This window comes from Branchiostoma lanceolatum, chromosome 3 (assembly GCF_035083965.1).
Source record: "Branchiostoma lanceolatum isolate klBraLanc5 chromosome 3, klBraLanc5.hap2, whole genome shotgun sequence".
Taxonomy (NCBI): Eukaryota; Metazoa; Chordata; class Leptocardii; order Amphioxiformes; family Branchiostomatidae; genus Branchiostoma; species Branchiostoma lanceolatum.
Window position 1 is genome coordinate 32,595,920 of NC_089724.1, and position 18,659 is coordinate 32,614,578.

Consider the following 18,659-nt stretch of genomic DNA (forward strand, 5'->3'; position numbering starts at 1 on the left):
GTGATTTACGCAGTGCATGCCGGGAGATTTAGGTGCCCTGTCCCGCCATATTGTAGAGAGTGGTGCAATCTTCTCAGCACATGCTGACGAAGATTCCTACTTGAAAAAAGTACATTTTTCCACGGTTTACGGACGAATGCAGGAGACAGGAAAATGCCTACCTATTTCCAGAGGCCGGAGAACGCCCTGAAAAGGGCAAATGGTAAGGAGGGAAGCGGTGGGAATGATTTAAAAGGGAAGCATATTGTGAGGCGCGGGAGGTCACGAGAAGAAGGCAGCATGGCCGGCTCTGGTGTGAGTAAGAGCACATCTGCGAGCTCTCGAGATCACCAAAACCTTTTAGCTCAATATAGACACATGTAGTCTTCTTACAATACCAACAAAATGTTAGTCTAGATGTACCAGCAGACGGTTTGGTAGCCCTGGAAATTCCAGGCCCTCAGTCCTGAGATAATAAGATTTTCGTATGACGTGGTTAAGGTTGGGATGTTACTGTACTTCCCCTAACCTTAATAGTCACTGTAATATTGAAGACATCCATACTTTGCGGGGCTGGACATGAAACCGCTACAAACAGTTTCAACTGTTGCTGTAGTGTTGAAAAAAATTCTCAGTCTGAAAATAATGTATAAATGTACATAGAATATTCCCACCCATATGTCATAAAACAGATAAAGTAAGATACCAGTAGTTCATGTTAAAAAAAATCATTGGATTTCAAATCGGTTTGAAATCAATTTGGTAGACAATTGGATTTGAATCGATTGGAATTTTGCGTTCATCACTTCATGTCTCAAATGCAAACAAGCACCTACACTCAATCGGCTTGGATCGGCACTGAACAGCGGTCTTGTTAAAACTGCATTCAATCATTGCCTTCGAAATGTCTTAAAATACAGTCTGATTCTTTAATGATGTTTCTGCCAGATTGCCTGATCCCCAAAAGTTGTTTTCTCGTTAGTTCAGTGAGAGATTGAAGTGTTGGCCATTTGGCAAGATATTACAGTTTAAGAACAGACTTAATTGACTTTCCCACACGGTGCGACAAATTCTGACTTCCTGTGAACTATGACCCCACGTATCTGGATATGCAACGCCATAGATTGATTGCATGTCCTTTTGCATACACGTCTGCCGAATTCATTAATTCAGCAAACTCCAAACTTGGAACTATCCGATTTGAGGCTATTTGAAACCGATCTGGTTACTCTCTGTAACGAAAACTCCCGCTGTCTGGGGCTTTTATATATATTATGGCCCCTCCCACAGTGGATGGGCACTGTTGGGCCCCTGAAGCGCGACTTAAGGCTACGATCTGGTCAGTTACACACATTTTTGAACAAGCGTTTATTCAATATGAAATATCGACATCAATTCAAACATGACACATTGGCATGTCAAATCCCTTCGGATCTGCTAAAACTTGAAAAGGCTGCCTGGACAGGGGCACCCTTCTAAAAGCAGGACCCCTATCGCTCGATTTGTTGGCTCGCCCGCGTAGGGGCCCTGCTCTTCAGCTCCGGTAGACACGGTTCTGGCGCCATCGCCACCAAAACAGCTTCAGCCAATCAGAGGGTTTGCTAAATCTCATCCAGAGCAAAAGCGCAAAGGACGCTGGGAAGCTATCAACCAATCAGGTTACGTCTCACAGTCACATCGTTACTTTAGGTTCAGAACAAGTTAACTGCCAAATTGTGCCAAATAAGGATAGCTCATTAATTAGTCATGAGCAACTGTCAGTAACGTTACCAGAACCACGTCTACCGGGACTAAAGAGCAGGGCCCCTACGCGAGCAAGCCAACGAATCGAGCGATAGGGGTCCTGCTTTTAGGAGGGTGGACAGGGGTTGTGAGCATGTAAGTTAGGGGTTTCTCTGTTGAACGTGTCAGCTCCCTTGTTCAGGTCTGCCATCCCCCACAAAATGCACAAATGGGGGTTCATATGCAGTTGGGATATGCAATATTAGCCTGTGAGAAAAGAGATAAGTGGCTGTTCTAAGTTCTATGTTGATTTTTGGTCTTGGCTGGATCATAAAGAACAATGTCTATGCACAGCCCTGCCCTTGGTTTCATGTGGGACTGCAAATACCTGCATTAGGATCATTTATCAGTGATCTTTCATTTATCAGTGATCTTTAGTTCCAAATAAGTCAGTTTTAATGAACAATGAAATCTGAATAATTGTTTGTTTTCAGCTGCAAAATTGCTTATCAATTTTTAAAAAATATACAATGTATATGAGTGTAACAGTAAACAGCATATTGTTGGTAATCATTAACAGAGCCCAGTGATGTTGAATTACTGTAGATTGATTTATTTTCTCAAGAATCTAACTTTGTGGTAGGAAGGGAAGTGACATTTTGTCTGTTTTGAGTTTGAGCTAAAAATAATTCTGTAGTAATACAATAGAAACGCATGTTCATAATGTCGATTTCTTGAAAATAGAATCATTGCAAACACTTCAAGTACACTGGACATAAAGCCCTGCTGGCATTTGGCACAAGACTTAGTCTAACACAAGGGGCATAATAACAGTGGAAAGAAGATTTTCGCAGTGTTTAAGGTCGAGATAGAAACAATACTCTTGCCCCAAAACACATGTTTGCAGTGTCATGATCTGGGTGGAGAGGCACTGCAAAAACTGGGAAAGAAAAATTAAAACCACTGAACATTTCAAGATTTACAGTAACAGGAAACCACGCCTCAGTCCAAAACTGTTACTTTGTCCTGAGCCTCAGACCATGATTTCACTTTATTGAAAATAAGTGATTTTCACATCAGATTTTCTCAAATACTGCACATCCATGCAGAAGAACATCTTCGATCGGTGTGTAAAATAGTGTAAAATTTGTACGTGGAGGCTTTATGTTCGCGGTTTTCGCGGTGACCTCTAAAAACCACTGCAAAAAGTTTGCTTTTTCTCCGCGTTCGAAATTCTGGGTGCATGTGCACCTTTGTGTACCCAAAATTGTGCTTTGCACATAATGTTTGACTGGGTGCACCAGTGCACCTAGGTATTTTTGAAGGCTATAGAGTAAAAAACAGGTATTCTTGAAATCTAAGAATCAGAAAAAACAATGTAGTCTTTGTTGTAGTGTATTTACTTTGATATATTAATAATATTACTTGTATAAATTTTGAAGTTAGGTACAAAATTTCAAATCAAAGTTCGTAAGAGAACATTCTACTTCATTTTATGTTGTGCACCCAAAATTCTTTCAGTGCACCTAAATTTTCAGGTTAGGTGAATTTGGAGCCCTGTTTCTTCTGCCCCCCTGCCCCCTTGTGTCAACCGCAAACTTTAAACCACAGCGAACATTTTCACCCTACTGCAAAATTAAAAACTTAAAGCCTTTCGCAGTGTGCTCCAAAATTTGCTAACGAGAATGTTGACATACTTGTAAGAAGAGCCAGTACTTAAAAAACAATTTTTGTGATTTCTTTTCTTCCAGAATTCATTGATGTTGGGAAGAAGCAGCCAGCTCTTGATGCTCTCTATGATGTCATCAAGAGCAAAAAGCATCGAACATGGCAGAAGATCCACGAACCCATCATGAAGAAGTACCTGGAGCTGTGTGTGGACCTGCGCAAGAGTCACGTGGCCAAGGAGGGACTGTACCAGTACAAGAACATCTGCCAACAGGTGAGCAAAAAGCAGTTGTTGCTACTCCACCCACAAAGCAAATATTTCAATACTGAACGCAACGGAAGTTGAGAAACGAAGAATTGTAAGAACATAAATTCCAATGTGAATTTAAACAACTGCACCCGCAAATTATTCTATATGTAAGCCCGTGGGATACAAGTAGAAGCCTGTTGGATATTTTTAAGGAATTTTATCAAATATTTAGCCGCTCAGCCTCTAGTGGAAAGGGGGTGTTGTTGAGATATGTAAAAATGTAGGTTATAGTAGTGAAATGTGACAGATAAAAGCCAGTAGGTCGCATTAATTGTGTCAAGTTTCGTTCTGCAAGTGCCAAATGTAGTCCCATAGCCTTTTTGAGGTCGTGGGTTGTTATCCACTCTAGTCTAGAGCATGGTATTGGAATGCAGAGCCCATCCCTCTCCTTCCACTGCCTTTTATACCTCTCCAACCGAAGTCAAGTATCCATTTTTACACTTGGATGGAGTGAGAAATGTGTTTCCTAAGGGTACAACGTTGGTGTCACGGGACTTGAACCTAGGTCCTCTGGGTTCTGGGCCAAATATGCCAACATGATACCACTAAGTACTGAAGGACATGATTGTAAGAACATTCTTCCCTCCTGCTGTCCTACAGGTGAACATCAAGTCCCTGGAGGATGTTGTTCGTCAGTACCTGAGCCTAGCGGAGGAGAGGACGGAGCAGGCCCGCTCCTCCTCCCAGCAGGCTGTGCTGGACATCGACGACCTGGAGTCTGAAATCTACACCCCAGAGCTGTACGTCACATATCACCTGTACTTAAGCGGGTATCTCCTGGACTGCGCCTGGAAAGTGGCACAGACCAGTGCCAATGAGCCCAATGTGGTGCATGAAATTACGAATTGTTTACAATTATTTAAAAAAATTGTGATTGGCAAATGGGCGCCAAACATTGAACATCCTTTTATTACTGCAAGTGTCAACATTTCCAATACAGTTGTCTTGTATCGAAACTGAGAATGTGACATTCCGGGTTACGACCATTTTGTTTGGCTCATCTGGGCTTCATATACAAATCATCATCATCAGTAAGTCATCCATATACAAATGCTGCGCATGTCAGTGTGACCGCAAAGGAAAAGTTCCTACCACAATTTGGCACAGTCCAGTGAGGTATTTACTTGAACCCTTTTGCTGCTAGTCAAAATCAAACCCGTCAAAATTTAGAAATGCAAATGAAAATGCAAATATCTAAAGGACGTGCAGCCACACTCTCATTGAATGAACCACTAGTTGCCATGCTGTCATTGGTTGAACTGCTAATTGTGATGGACTGTCAGGGTTGGTCTATGTGAGTAAGGGAAAAAAGTCTGCCTTCTCTGATGGTCTTGTTTTTGGCAAGGCCTCAGGGCGGCCTAGCCCAATGGTATATAGTATGGTGTGCAGTTTGCAAGAATTCCAGGAATTCAACAGGTATTTCTTTGGTATGTCCAGTCATGTATAGTTAACGTCTGTTTGTATTTTGCCCGTGCCAGTCTGTGATGGCCATAGTGAGTTTTTTCAATGAAAATTGACAACTTTTTTCGTTTGCTTCCTTTGCAGCCTTCTACTGAGTGCAGTGAGCGGTGAGGACATCCAGGCGCGACACGATCGCCTGATGCTGACCCCCTGGGTCAAGTTCCTCTGGGAGTCGTACCGCCAGTGTCTGGACCTGCTGCGTAACAACTCCCGTGTGGAGCGGCTGTACCAGGACATCGCTCAGCAGGCCTTCCAGTTCTGCCTCAAGTACAGCCGCAAGACAGAGTTCCGCAAGCTCTGTGACAATGTAAGCATGCACTTACAAGTTTTTCAGTTGAAGTCCCGTCACACATTCATCACCTTCCCATGACTTTGCACCTATTTCCAAAAAAGACATTCAAGCCCTGATGTGGACCATCTGGTAGGCCGATAAAACATATACAATGCCACATACAAACCCTACACTCTAAATGTACATCTTTGTTATCCCAGTTCAGGGTTCGAAATTCATTTTTGGAAATAGGTGCACTGGTGCACCCAACCAAAAAAAATTAGGTGCACAGAAAGAATTTTGGGTGCACCACATAAAATGAAGCTGAATGTCAGCAAAACATAATTACAAAGTTTATTGCTACTGCCTACATATTCTAAACCTAACTTTAAAATTTCAAACAAGTAACACATCAAATGAAGTACAGCAAAAGGTTATATTGCTTTTTCTGATACTGTACTCACATTTCAAGAATATTCCGTATACTAGTAGTGTACAATTATAGTACCTTTACCCTATAGCCTACAAAAATATCTAGGTGCACTGGTGCACCCACAGTCAAAAATTAGGTGCACAGGTCCAGTTTTGGGTGCACACAGGTGCACATGCACCCAGTATTTCGAGCCCTGCAGTTGTTGACATCTGCTGTTAATCACTTTTCAGCTGCGAAGCCACCTGCAGCAGGTGCTGAACCGCCACCAGACCCAGTCCACTGCCATCAACCTGAACAACGCGGACAGCCAGCAGCTGTTTCTAGAGACGCGCCTGGTACAGCTGGACTCTGCCATTACCATGGAGCTGTGGCAGGTCAGTATACCCCCAACATTCACAAATTAGACATCAAAAATCTCAAACCTCTAGAATATTCCAGGTTTTTGTAAGTTTCTTATCTTATTCATTATTGTAAATTTCTCTCTCATAGGTTTTGTCTATGCATTGTCTATGCTCCCATAAGACACAAACATGCACATTGCACGAAATAAGATATATTTGATAACTTAATATGGGATCTTCCTTTCAATGTCCCTGGCATGACTAACATGTTGATATGGAAACACACACAGACAAACAATCACAATCAACAGCTCCTTTTTAATGTAGTTAATAAAAGGAAAAACACCAAAAGTATTACTCTCCTTCTATTATTTTATTTGTCACCATTAAAGCAGTCATTCTTCAGATTAAAGGTTTTTGTCGCAAGGCAATCCAATTACCTGTTCAGAAACCTATATTGGGGTTCACACGGGTCTACATTTGAAAAGCAAACAGTGCTTAATCATTATGATTGAAAAGTAGGATGATAGGATGATACAGTAGTTTGCTTTGACGGCTTTTCCAGAAAAACTTTTTTCTGGAGTCGCTTTGCAGCGAACCTTAGATCCCCACTCAAGTCGTTGATGAAGAAATTGATGGTGGTTGTGCTTAGGAAGTTTTTAAGTTAAATATGTTGTCTCTCCCTTAACAGGAAGCATACAAGGCTGTGGAGGATGTATGGCAGCTGATGAACCTGTCCAAGAAGCCCCCCAAGCCTCAGCTCATGGCTAACTACTACACCAAGCTGGGGATGGTGTTCTGGAAGTCTGGTAACCAGCTGTTCCACGCCTCCGCCCTTCACCGCCTCTTCCACCTGTCCAAGGAGCAGAGGAAGAACCTCAGCCAAGACGAACTGCAGAAGTCAGTACTGTACATCTTGAAATGTTCACCGTGGTTTTATTTTTGCCGAGGAAAACTTTTAGGGAAGATGAGCTAAATTTTTGTTTCTAATATTACTACTATACTACATAGCTCAGAAAATGGGCAGCAAAAAATCATTGCACCATGAGTTAAAGTAGCAGATTACAGCCTTTTGAATGACACCGTGAACATTGTATAGTGTTCTTTTTTTCATGTACGTAAAGGTATTATTGTACACTAAATGTAAAATACATTGTATGTTCCTGACATTTAAGTGTCGTGAAAAATAATAAAAGCTTTGTTGTATTTTTTGTCTAAAACTTCAAATTTAGCAGTGAAATTTCAGATTGAAGCTCTGAAGAGAGACAGTTTTGTAATTAGGTTTTGCTGACATGCTACTTCATTTTTGTTGTACACCCAAAAACATTTTCTGTGCACCTAAATCTTTATTTTCATGCACATATGCACCTTTTCCTCAAAAGTGACTATAAGCCCTGACATCTAGCCTGAGTGTCCTGTTGTTATTTTCCTGTAGGATGGCGTCCCAGGTAGTCCTGGCTACCCTGTCCATTCCCATCTCCACCCCTGCCACAGAGTTTGACAAGCTGCTGGACATGGAGGGTGTTAGTATGGAGAAGGCACGCCGCCTAGCAACCCTGCTGGGACTGCAGGGGCTGCCCACCAGGGCCTCCCTCATCAAGGACATGGTTTGTTTGTTTGTCTCTGTGCTTGTTTGAGCCTCTGTTTATTAATGAATGAGCCTGCGGGCTGCTTCTCATTGAGGTCAGAAGGGGAGGGGTAAGGGACAGACAAAATGCAGCATAGATACAGATTATGTGATTGAAATCCGAAAACAGCTAACTTCTGGTTTATCTATCTTGTGTTCTGGTCATAACAAGCTGTGGTCATAATATTTGGTGGTAGATTTTATTTATTTCAGTGTTTGTCATGTAATGTTAGAAAGTTAAGCCTGTTTATAATGCTATTGACCAACACAGATGAACTTTCATGCTTTGACCTACCTTGTTGTGTCATGTTTAGGTGAGGTCGGGTGTCCTGCAGCACGTTCACCCCCAGCTGCAGGGCCTGTACGAGTGGCTGGAGGTGGAGTTCCACCCCCTCAAGCTGAGCAGCAGGGTCGCCAACGTCTTCAACTTCATCCTGTCCGCCAAGGAGCTGGAGCTGTCGCAGTACGTCCCCGCCCTGCAGAACGTCACCCTCATGCGGCTTGTGCAACAGGTGGGTACCGTAAATTCATTTATTTTCGCAGGGCCCTTCGATTTGGGGCAGGAGTTCCAAACAATTATGTAATAGAGTAGTAATTGAAATACACATATTTGCAGTGTTGTGAATTTGCAATGGAGAGGTCACTGCAAAAATGGAACCACTGCAAACATTTCAATATTTACAGTATTGAGCTGTACTTGCATTAAGTTTAACTTAAGCTCCTGCAAAGGATTTCCTTTGTTTTTGAAAACATTACATGAAACTAGTACTGAAAATCTTGAAATATTTACAGTATTAAGTTTTGATCCTAAGTTTGTGGATTTTGTACTCCCTCAAACAACAACTTCAGATTTTGTATCTTTTGTCTTGGACAGGCTGTGGTCTTGATTTTTAAGTGGCAGATTTCTTTTAATGTTAGGAGGGTGGTGTGGGTCTGTGACCCCTAGCAGCTTTCTCTGGAACATATTTTAATTGAACAAGCACAAAGTCAATGGTACACAAATGAAGAATTCTTGTAATGCATTCATATTCCCTGAATAATAGGTGTCGCAGGTTTACCAGACGATCCAAATGTCGCGCCTGGTGGCCCTGGCTCCGTTTGCCTCGTCCTTCCAGCTGGAGAGAGTCGTAGTGGAAGCAGCCCGGAATGGAGACCTCAAGGTTCGCCCTCTCTTATTCCTCACTCTTTTCTTCTAATGTTTCCTCGAAAGACTTTAAGACTGCACAACAGAATTTCTGTGGTTCCTGAAATTTTCCCTGAATTTTAAAAAAGACTGTAGGGAATATATTAGGTAACCTGAATATTGACACAAAACATTTTGTGTTTGAATATTTATATACGAAAATTCAGCAAGAAAGGTTGAATGAAAACAGGTCAGGGGAAACAGTAGACCCATCCAGCTGTCATTCAAATATAGCAGTTCAACCAATAAGAGAGCAGATACATGTTGGTCAAAATTTTGCTTTTGTAAATTTTTGTTTCACTTTGTTTTTGAGTTTCACGGGCTTAGGCACAGCTATAAGATGAGCCTACTGAAAGTGTGTAACGTGCATGTGTACTAAGGTTTTCAGACCTTCCCCTCTTAATCTTACAATGTTTTTTAAATCCAAGAACCATCAAATTGAATTGGTATAGCTAATGCATTATGCATTGATTTGAAGTTAACATGATCTTGTAGGTTCGTCTGGACCACTGTACCAAGTCCTTGCGGTTTGGAGAAGAGGTTGGGCTGTTCTCCAGCGAGGAGATAACAGAGTCGGAGGGCCCCACCCTACAGCCCCTCCAGTCCGAGCAGTTTAACCGCCAGCTGGTGCAGATGTCCGTGGCTCTGAACTTGGCCGTCTCGGTCGTTCAGCCTCCACATCTCAAGGTGAACATCGTTTTCTATGTGTCAAGGTTGATAAGTCATTAAATCTACCAACTCTGAACTCTGCTTCCTGTCACTCCCACAACTCTGCGTTTTTGCAGTCATATCCATATGCTAGGCAAGTCTCACCACAGAGTGACAGGAAATGGTCTCACCACAGAGTGACAGGAAATGGTCTCACCACAGACTGACTAAAAGTGAAGGTTCCATAAGGGGAGTTGTGAAAGTTACAGAAAGAGTTCAGAGTTGGTAGATGTGATGTGCTGTGTCAACATTGTGTGACAGCTGACAGACATTCCAGGTCACGGGGTCAATCAAAGAGACCACCAATTTACAGGGAGGTATTGTATTGTCTGTTAATTTGTGTGTTTCACAGTTGTATATTGTCCATGTTAACCATACAGTGATTAGTAGTGATCAAAACCTTGTTTGCATAATTAATCTTTTGTGTTGACCTACAGAAGGAGCATGAAGACCTGCAGCTGAACTGCGTGGCCGCGTACCGCAAGGCTGCCCGCCAAGAACACCTGCACATCCTGGCACGGCAGAGAACCATCGAGGAGCGCAAGGAGAAACTAGAGAACCTCAACATGCAGAGGGTGGGTCAGACATCTTATGGACTGATCCTGACTGTCCATCACAGTTAGCTGTTCGACCAATGATAGCATGGCAATTGGCAGTTTGACCAATGATAGCATGGCAGAGTGACTCCACTTTCATAATGTTTTTTTATGCGTATCTATGTTTTGACATAAGTGGGTAGAGATATGGACTCATTTATTGTACATAAAAGTGATCTTAGAGCAGTTCTACATAGGAGGGGATGGTCTGGGGGCTTAGTTTGTGTCAACAAGAACAGATTTTGGATTGTGCACTCCCTAGCCAAAGCTAGGTATTCATTTTCACCTGAGCCAATTGAGGAAATAGGTGTTAAGTGCCTTATGACAGCAATTGGGGCCTGCTAAGGATTCGAACCCAGAACCTTTATATTCCAAGTCTACTAGCCACCATCACACTTCACCTCGTTGGAGGGTAGGGATGTCTCCGTAGCTCAACTGGTTTTGCTCCAGTTTCCAGTTAGTTGCTAACAGGGAGACTCTGGTCCAATCCTGGAATGGGCATCTCGGTTGGGACTGCACCCGTCTTCAGAAGGGACATGAAATGGAGGTGGAGATGGTGCCTGGAGCATGTTAAATAGGAAGGGCTAGCGACCCCTCCCTGTAGAAAATGTACCCTGCTACTGAAACAGCAATGAGACTTGCTGACCTGTGTGCCACTAGGCACTACAACTTACACAAGGGTCTGAACAAACTAACATCAGAGGATAACCTGCTTTGATGCTTTTGACCCCTACAGGAGGAAGAAGAGAAGCGTGCACAGGAAGAACAGCTCCGTCAGCAGAAAGAGGCGGAGGAGGCGCGCCTCGCCCAGGAGGCCCAGGAACGAGAGCGACAGCGGCGCCTGCAGGAGCGCCGGGAAATCCAGCGCAAGCAGGTTCAGGAGCGGCTGGACATCCTCCGCAAGTCCAGTCTAGGAGCAAGGGCACTGAAGGACATCGACTTAGAGGTACAGTACAGATCTCCAGGAACTTTCCATCTAGTCGTGTTCAAAATGTGTTTGAAGTCCTGCAATTCCCAATTTAAATGCAAGCAAAGGCTTTGTAAAACGCATGCTTTTCTTCACGAAATATTTTTAGGTATGCATGTAAACACGTTTGGTTATGTGTGCAAATTTGTGTGGGCAGATTGGTGCACAGCCAAAACCTGTAGGAAGAAATTAATAGAGTTCAGACACACCACTTTTTATTCATAAATATTTTCTAGACACCAGTGCAGAATACCCCTGCAAAAGTTTGGGTTTACACAGAAATATGCCTCTTCTCACATGCAATTTCCAAAGACAGTACATGTTGCATGCTCAGATTGTATAAACTTTCACTTTGCGCATGCCACTCCGACCTTACTTTACCTTCACAATTCTCCTCTGTAGGACATAGATGAACTGGACCCAGATGCCATCATGCAGAAGCAAGTGGAGCAGTTAGAGAAGGAAAAGAAGGAATTGGCCGAAAAACTCAAGGCCCAAGAGAAAAAGGTTTGTACATAAAGCATCTATATGTTGTATTGTCAACATTGTATGTAAGTGTGTGTGTGTGTGTGTGTGTAAGTGTGTGTGTGTGTGTGTACGCGTGCACATGTGTGTGTGCAGGCTATTAGATAGGATGTATAGACATGACATCCAAAAAATTGGATTTCCCAATTGACTATGGATTAAAAATTACCTGGTAGCTCTGCATGTCAGGAAACAGGGCGTCCTCTGGGTGTCCCCTGCAAAAGAAGGGCATCAAATTTATTTGTTTTCTTATTGTAGGGCATCCAGAAGGTGCCCTGACACCTTGCTAGCTAATACTTATAGCCTGTTTGTGTGTGTATAAATGTGTGTGTGTGTTTGTCTATGTATTTTTGTGTGTGTATTTGTTTCCATGTCACTTCAAATTAAAACTTGTTTTTGCTAGCCACTTGCCTATCATAGAATAAAACATTTGCAAATGACAGTTTTACCTGCTGCGACTGTTTTACGAGCCCTAGTCCTGGTTGTGCCCCACCTGTGCTGCAGGTGGATCATTTTGAGCGTGCCAAACGTCTTGAGGAGCTTCCCTCCCTGCAGAAGAACCATGCAGAACTCCTGGAGGAGCGCAGAGTCACGTGGGATCAAGTAGAGGAGGAGAGGGTAAGCAAACTAATTCAGCTTTGTTTTTTATCTAATCTCTTGGCTGAAGACTATTTTGGTGGTACGAAAGATCTAGCATGGGATGGCCCTTTGGCTTAACTGGTAGCAGCCTCACAGTTGAGCTGGTTCCACTTAGTTGGTAACTGGGAGACCTCGGGTCATAACGTCTAGGTTGGGGCTGCACCTGGTCGATGCCTCACCGCAGAACGGCTCACTTACTTCTAGTAGGATGTTTCATTGCTTTGATTATTACTATTTCAAGGGCTCTATTTTGAAAATGTAGGCATCTTGTTTTTTTGGCCTATCTTATGTTTATGTGCTCTCGCATTATATTTGGAGTCTGCTGGGGATGTATGTATAAACTAACTTGCTCTCCTTACCGTATAAATCTGGCCTAACTGGAAAAATCTGGTCTGAGCTCGGTGTATAGATTACTACCTCGACTGAAAACCGTATGATTTCTGGACATTCTCTTAAGTTTATATCTTTCTAGTGATTATACTATACTGGATACCACTACTACTACCCTGGTCTAACACGATGTTCTCTCTACAGATCACAAACCTGACAGAAGAGCGCCAGCTTGCTCTCCAGCACAAACACCGCATGGCCTGCATGATGGAGGACAAGGACAAGTTCATCAACATGCTGAAGGACTCGCGCAAATCTGTCTTCAAGGTGAGGCTGCAAATACGGTAAAAGGGGAATTGTTCGCAGTGGTTTTGTTTGTGGTTTTCACTGTGACCTTGTTACCACAAACTTATAACCACGGCAGATATCTTTTTGTCTTCTGCCCGCCTACCCCCTTCTTTCAACAGCAAACTGAAAACCACTTAACACATTTTATTTCTACCACAAAATTGAATCCCGGCAAACATTTCTCCTTTTGCAGTATCTGGGCTCCAATTATCAGACGTTTGTACACCAGTTTGTTAGTGCACACACACACACGCACACACACACACTAATTTCTCAAAATAGTTCACAAAAACAATGGCAACAACTAAAACATGAGATTGAACATCTCCTACGTCTGAATTATTTCTAGTTTTCATGGATTACTTCATTTATTCATTACTGAATCTACATGTAATGCAGTTTTCCCACTGGCTCCCATAAGGCAACAGACATGCATATTGCAGGAACTGAAGACAGAAAATGAGATAACCTATTCTGGGACCTTTGACCTAACTCCCTATCAGTGTACCCAATGTGCCTAGCAAACCAGCCACTCGACTGCATTCTAACTAGTACAGATAACTAACAGACACAACGAAAACAGAACCTTGGGACATGGGGGTAAAAATGACAACTTGAACTACAGACAAGTTAACTACAGACACACAAGCAAACACACAGACAGACACACCAAAAAGAAAACCTCCTTCCACAGAGGTGATAAAGGACAACTTGAACTGAGTTATCAACAAGTCGAGTGGAGCAAAAAGATGTCAAAAGCTAGTCATTTACATGCTTGTACAACATTTTAAGTTCTTACCAACAACTTTTCTTTCACCCAGGACAAGATAACGGCCTTCAATGCCCAGCTGGCCACAGAGCGAAAGAAGCGCCTCTTGCAGAGGAAAGATCAGCGGAAGGAGGAGCGCCGGCGCAAGTGGCTGGAAGAGAAGGAGGAGGAAGAACAACGACGTCGCGACGAAGAGCTCATACGAGGTATGAACTGTATTCTTGTTACCTCCGCGAAGGAGGTTCACCTCCTACGGGGGTAGGGTTCTAGCTAGCTTGAAATTTTTTTCCATCATCCCAATTCCCATGGACAGAAAGGTCCTACAAAGAGTCAGAATGGTCTAAAAAATTTCAATCACATGCAACAAAATTTGTCAATTGGTGGAATGACGGGTGCTGGCTAAAATCCTGTAAGGGAGTATTGCGATTGATTGTTCGTAGCTATTACTCAAGATCCCTTTGATGCATTTGTTTGTACTTTGTCATGTTGTCTGCTAGTATGGGCGAGATGATGCACACTGATTTTGGGCACGGTAGCAGTATTTCTAGATAATGAAACATCACAGACAACACCCCTATCTTGATGGCATTATGGTGTAGCTCATTAATTTATTCCTTCTAGAATTCTGATGTGTGCTCTATTTGGTATCTTGTTTTACATTTTTACTCTGTCCAATCAACGTGCTCGGACCTCGAAGTCGAATCAGCCATGACCAGACAGATCGCCTCCTAGCTCACCTAAACCAAAGTTACCAAACCCACCTATTCCATGTGGGATGGTGTCAGCTTTTTATTTGTAGACTGTCTTCAGTTTGATAATTGTGGCAGTTCGGAAATGAAATGATCCGCGCAGTCGACCATCACTTATGTTAAAATGTTTAATGGTAGCTTCTTTGAGAACTGCCACAATTTTCAATCTGAAAAGAAACCAGGGTGTCTTCTGTAGTTGAGCAATCCGTATTTGTTGTGTTTATCAGAACGAGAGCAGAAAGAGGCGGAAGAACAAGAGCAGCGCGAGAAGGAGGAAGAAGCATACCGAGCCAAAATTGCACAGCTGGAGGCAATCGCCGAGAAACAGCGCCAGCGGGAACGGGAGATCGAAGAGCGAGAAGCTAAGAGGAGACAGGAGCTTCAGGAGGAGTCGTCAGGACGGGCCCAAGATGGCGGCAGGGACGACTGGCGCGCAAAGGACGGGCTGGGAACTCGGGACGAGGGGCCGTGGAGAAGAAGGTTAGCAGTTCTCACCTTCTACATCTGTAGCAAATACTGTAGATTCACTTATTTTCTCAAATTTCATGGTAGAAGAAGGAAAGAGGTTTTAAGTTTGCAGTTGAAACACTTCTGTGATACATTGGAAATGTCAAAGAGAAAATAAACCACTGCAAATATTTCAAGGTTTACAGTAGTGTGGCAATGTATGTTGGTGCCATTGACAACAGCTAAGGAGAAATATATACAGGTTTTCAGAACTAATCTAACATTATTTTTATTGGTTTTGGAGTGTCAGTAGCAGAAGAGCTAACATCAAGGACTGAAGGATGAAAGTGATGTTATGTAACACATCATATTGTGATAAATTATTACCACAAAGACAAATCAATATATATATTGACAGTTTCAAACCACTAAGGATCATGTAAAAAGTTTTATGTAGTTTGACAACATTTTACTGTTCCTCTGCAGAGGTGACGATGCCCCACGCAGTAGAGATGTGGAACCACAAGCCCAAGAACCCTCTCCCGCGAAACAGCCATGGAGACCGTCTGGCCGTTCTAGCTGGCGTGATAGGGAGCAGGGCGGGGGCATGAGAGACGGGGCCCCCACTGATGGCCGTTACCCTCCCGACGACAGCGGTCCTCGCCGCGACGACTGGGAAAGGCGCCCACCGGTGGATCGTGACAGGCGGCCGCCTTACGAAGACGGGGAACGCCGCCCGGATGATCGGGACCGCAGAGGTCCACCTGAGGAACGCTGGAGGGACGCCGACCGTAGACCGGCACCCCGGGATGACAGCGACTGGCGCCGCGGCCCAGTCGAGCGTAGCAGCTGGAGGCAGGATGGTCCGGGACGGGACGATCGTGACGACTGGCGCCGCGACGGGCCGAGGAGGGACGACCGCGGTCCTCCACCTCGAATGCCACCAGCTCGGGATGAGCGCGAACGTAGACCACAAGACGACGACTCCAACTGGCGCAGAGGAGAGAGAGCCCCCGCTGCAGACGATCGTGAGAGGTGGGGCGGACGAGAAGACCGCGGTCCCCGCCCAGGTCAAGACAAATGGAGGGATCGTGATGATCGTGGCCCCCCGAGGGGTTTCGACCGAGACAACCGAGGCCCACCCTCCAGAGAGGATCGTAGTTTCCCGTCCAGAGGATATGATCGTGACGGCACTCCTCCGTCCCGTAGGTTCGAGCGCGACGACCGTGGGATGCCAAACCGTGGAATGGACCGTGATGAGAAGGGTGGTGAACCGGAGGGTGGGATGCGCAAGGAGAAGGACAAGTGGAGGAGCGAGTCAGACCCCGATGGCTGGACGACCGTCAAGCGTTGATGACTTCACTATAGTCATATCTGCACCTGATTAACCTACAGTCAGTCTGGTGTATATGGTCAAACAAGTGGTGAGATAACAGAGGCCTCTATTGTAGGAATGGGGCAATGAAACAAGGGAATATTTTTGTCATTTATTTACATCATGAATTGAATCTACCTTATCACATCGCCTATTACAGATGTGCTGTACGAACGTGTTGAAAAAATGATTTGTTTTCGTCCCGGACTAATGCAATCCCATAATGTACTGGTCATCTTTTGGACATCAGCAAACACCTGAAACATGATAGATTTGAATATGTTTGAAGAAGTTGTTACATGAAAGGCAAAATTTTGGGGAGAATATTCCAGTTTTGCTGCCCAAATTCTACAATAGGGGCCTCTACAATAGTATGACACCTTGTTTGATGCAGTTTCCTCAATTGTCTGTCTCAATCTTCTTCCCTTCATGGAGAAAAAGTGTAAAACAGACCATCAGTAAGCTCTTGTAATGGTTAAGGAACGTAGCACTGTCCTCAAAACATGATTGTGGACAAATTGTGGCCATCTCTCAAAGGGAATGCAGAGAGTAAAATTCTAGCTGCAAATACATAACCCAACTACAGGCCCACAACTATAGTTAGTTATTGCCAATGATAATTACTTGCAAATGCTATATGTTCTTTGGTGTAGCAAATTTGGAAATTTGTACCTATTACGTGAAATGCTGTTAGGATGACACCATTTCAATAATCTGTAAGGTCCATGTTAAGCATAGAGATATAAATGGAGACGTTTCAATTACGACATTATTGAATACATAACTTGTGAAAGATGACGATATCCCTTAGATTTTGAAGCGTTACAAATTGAAATTTGGCTGATATTATCTTCTTACATGTTTGTCGCGTTGCCCATCAGAATTATTTTAAAACCTTCTCTTCGCCAAGTTTGAGTTGTGTAGAGTATAAAATATTTTTCATTAGCTGTTCCTGGCTGTATCAAAGCTCTACATACTGGCACAAGAAGCTGTTTCACAGTTTGAACTGCACATGCGCAGCTTGATGCTTCATGGCTAAAATGTCAAAGTTGAAGGCTCCTGAGACATAAAGCATTAAGCTTGGTAGACAAGAACTGTTCACAAGTTTGGGGCCTTCAGTTTTAACCTTGATTATCATGTGCAGTTCAAACTTATGAACGCATACCCTGCACACTATCTGTAACATGTGAAGTGCCGTTCTGTTCACTATAGTTAGATACAGCATGTCTTTTCATATTGACTATTACCAACACATGTACAAATGAACTTCTATGTGCGAATGTGTGTTATAGGGCATTCCAATTCTGACAGTTACAATGTAGGGTCCCAAATCTAATTTAGAAAAATGGTAAGAAAATTGCTGAAATACATTTATTCATGGTCATAATAGTCATTGGAGAACAAGTTGAATTCTTCAGTCTTTGTAATACAGAATAGTTACAATGATGCAAGTTAAGGCAAGTCGGTGTGTTAGGCCAAGCCAAGTTCAACCCTTGGTTCGTGGCTGAATCTACATTTAGCGTTTGAAAAGAATTTGCAAAGGCATTAATTCTCACATTGTTCCTGATATATTATAATAAAAGGAACCTAAGCAACTGTTGGAGTTGTCCGTTTTTTTGGTGTGTTACCAATGGTGTGTTAGCAATGGTATGTCAGGCGGAACATAATCTCACTCATAACCTTAGTGACTGCTAATGACCTGTAGAGTCTGAATATAAATAGCCCAATCCGCCTCCCTCTGTCAAATAAATACATAGAAATACAAACTTGTTGATATGGACATACAACCATACTAAAATTGGTTGGACTGCTATTATACCTTAGAGCTAGTGGTAATGGGCAGTCGGGATTAGTTTGTTGAATCAGGGCTGTCTCCAGCCTTAACATTTTTTCCGTCCCACTCATTGTTTGAAAGCCCATGTTGTTGATCTATGTTGTTAAAGCTGTTTTTTTTAAAGGACGGGGTGAAATTTGAAAAGCAAATTTGTGTCCCAGTACGGAGGGACGGGTCCTGGAGACACCCTGGTATTTGATGCAACAATGAAACCTCTAACTTCATTCCTTAGGTGTGCCTGTAAATGATGGCAAGGGATCTAAGTTTTATAAGATAGCTTACTTCCCACCAGTGTCATGGGAAGGTGGGTACTAATCCCTGGCAAGAATGCACAAGATTCACACAACCCACAGCTCAAACACAGGCCCTTCTTATCA

At 43.3% G+C, this 18,659-nt stretch overlaps 1 protein-coding gene across 1 annotated transcript; it reads left to right on the forward strand.

Annotated features, from left to right (window-relative positions):
* The first annotated feature begins 4 nt into the window (after positions 1-4).
* LOC136431466 (eukaryotic translation initiation factor 3 subunit A-like) lies at positions 5-18,043 on the forward strand. Its single transcript, XM_066422852.1, has 18 exons — positions 5-202; positions 3,453-3,643; positions 4,280-4,419; positions 5,225-5,447; positions 6,075-6,218; positions 6,877-7,085; positions 7,621-7,792; positions 8,127-8,324; positions 8,856-8,972; positions 9,491-9,682; positions 10,141-10,278; positions 11,036-11,245; positions 11,669-11,773; positions 12,296-12,409; positions 12,965-13,087; positions 13,930-14,083; positions 14,854-15,106; positions 15,560-18,043. The coding sequence occupies exons 1-18, from the start codon at positions 154-156 to the stop codon at positions 16,425-16,427; spliced, it is 3,600 nt and encodes a 1,199-aa protein (XP_066278949.1). The 5' UTR covers positions 5-153; the 3' UTR covers positions 16,428-18,043.
* Positions 18,044-18,659: the final 616 nt, after the last annotated feature.

What these genes read in the sequence shown, in the direction of transcription:
- LOC136431466 (XM_066422852.1), top strand. Translation starts at nt 154, where the DNA reads ATGCCTACCTATTTCCAGAGGCCGGAGAACGCCCTGAAAAGGGCAAAT. An exon ending in CCTCCCTCATCAAGGACATG is followed by an intron (nt 7,793 to 8,126) that starts GTTTGTTTGTTT and finishes TGTCATGTTTAG; the next exon opens with GTGAGGTCGGGTGTCCTGCA. An exon ending in GAGGGGCCGTGGAGAAGAAG is followed by an intron (nt 15,107 to 15,559) that starts GTTAGCAGTTCT and finishes GTTCCTCTGCAG; the next exon opens with AGGTGACGATGCCCCACGCA.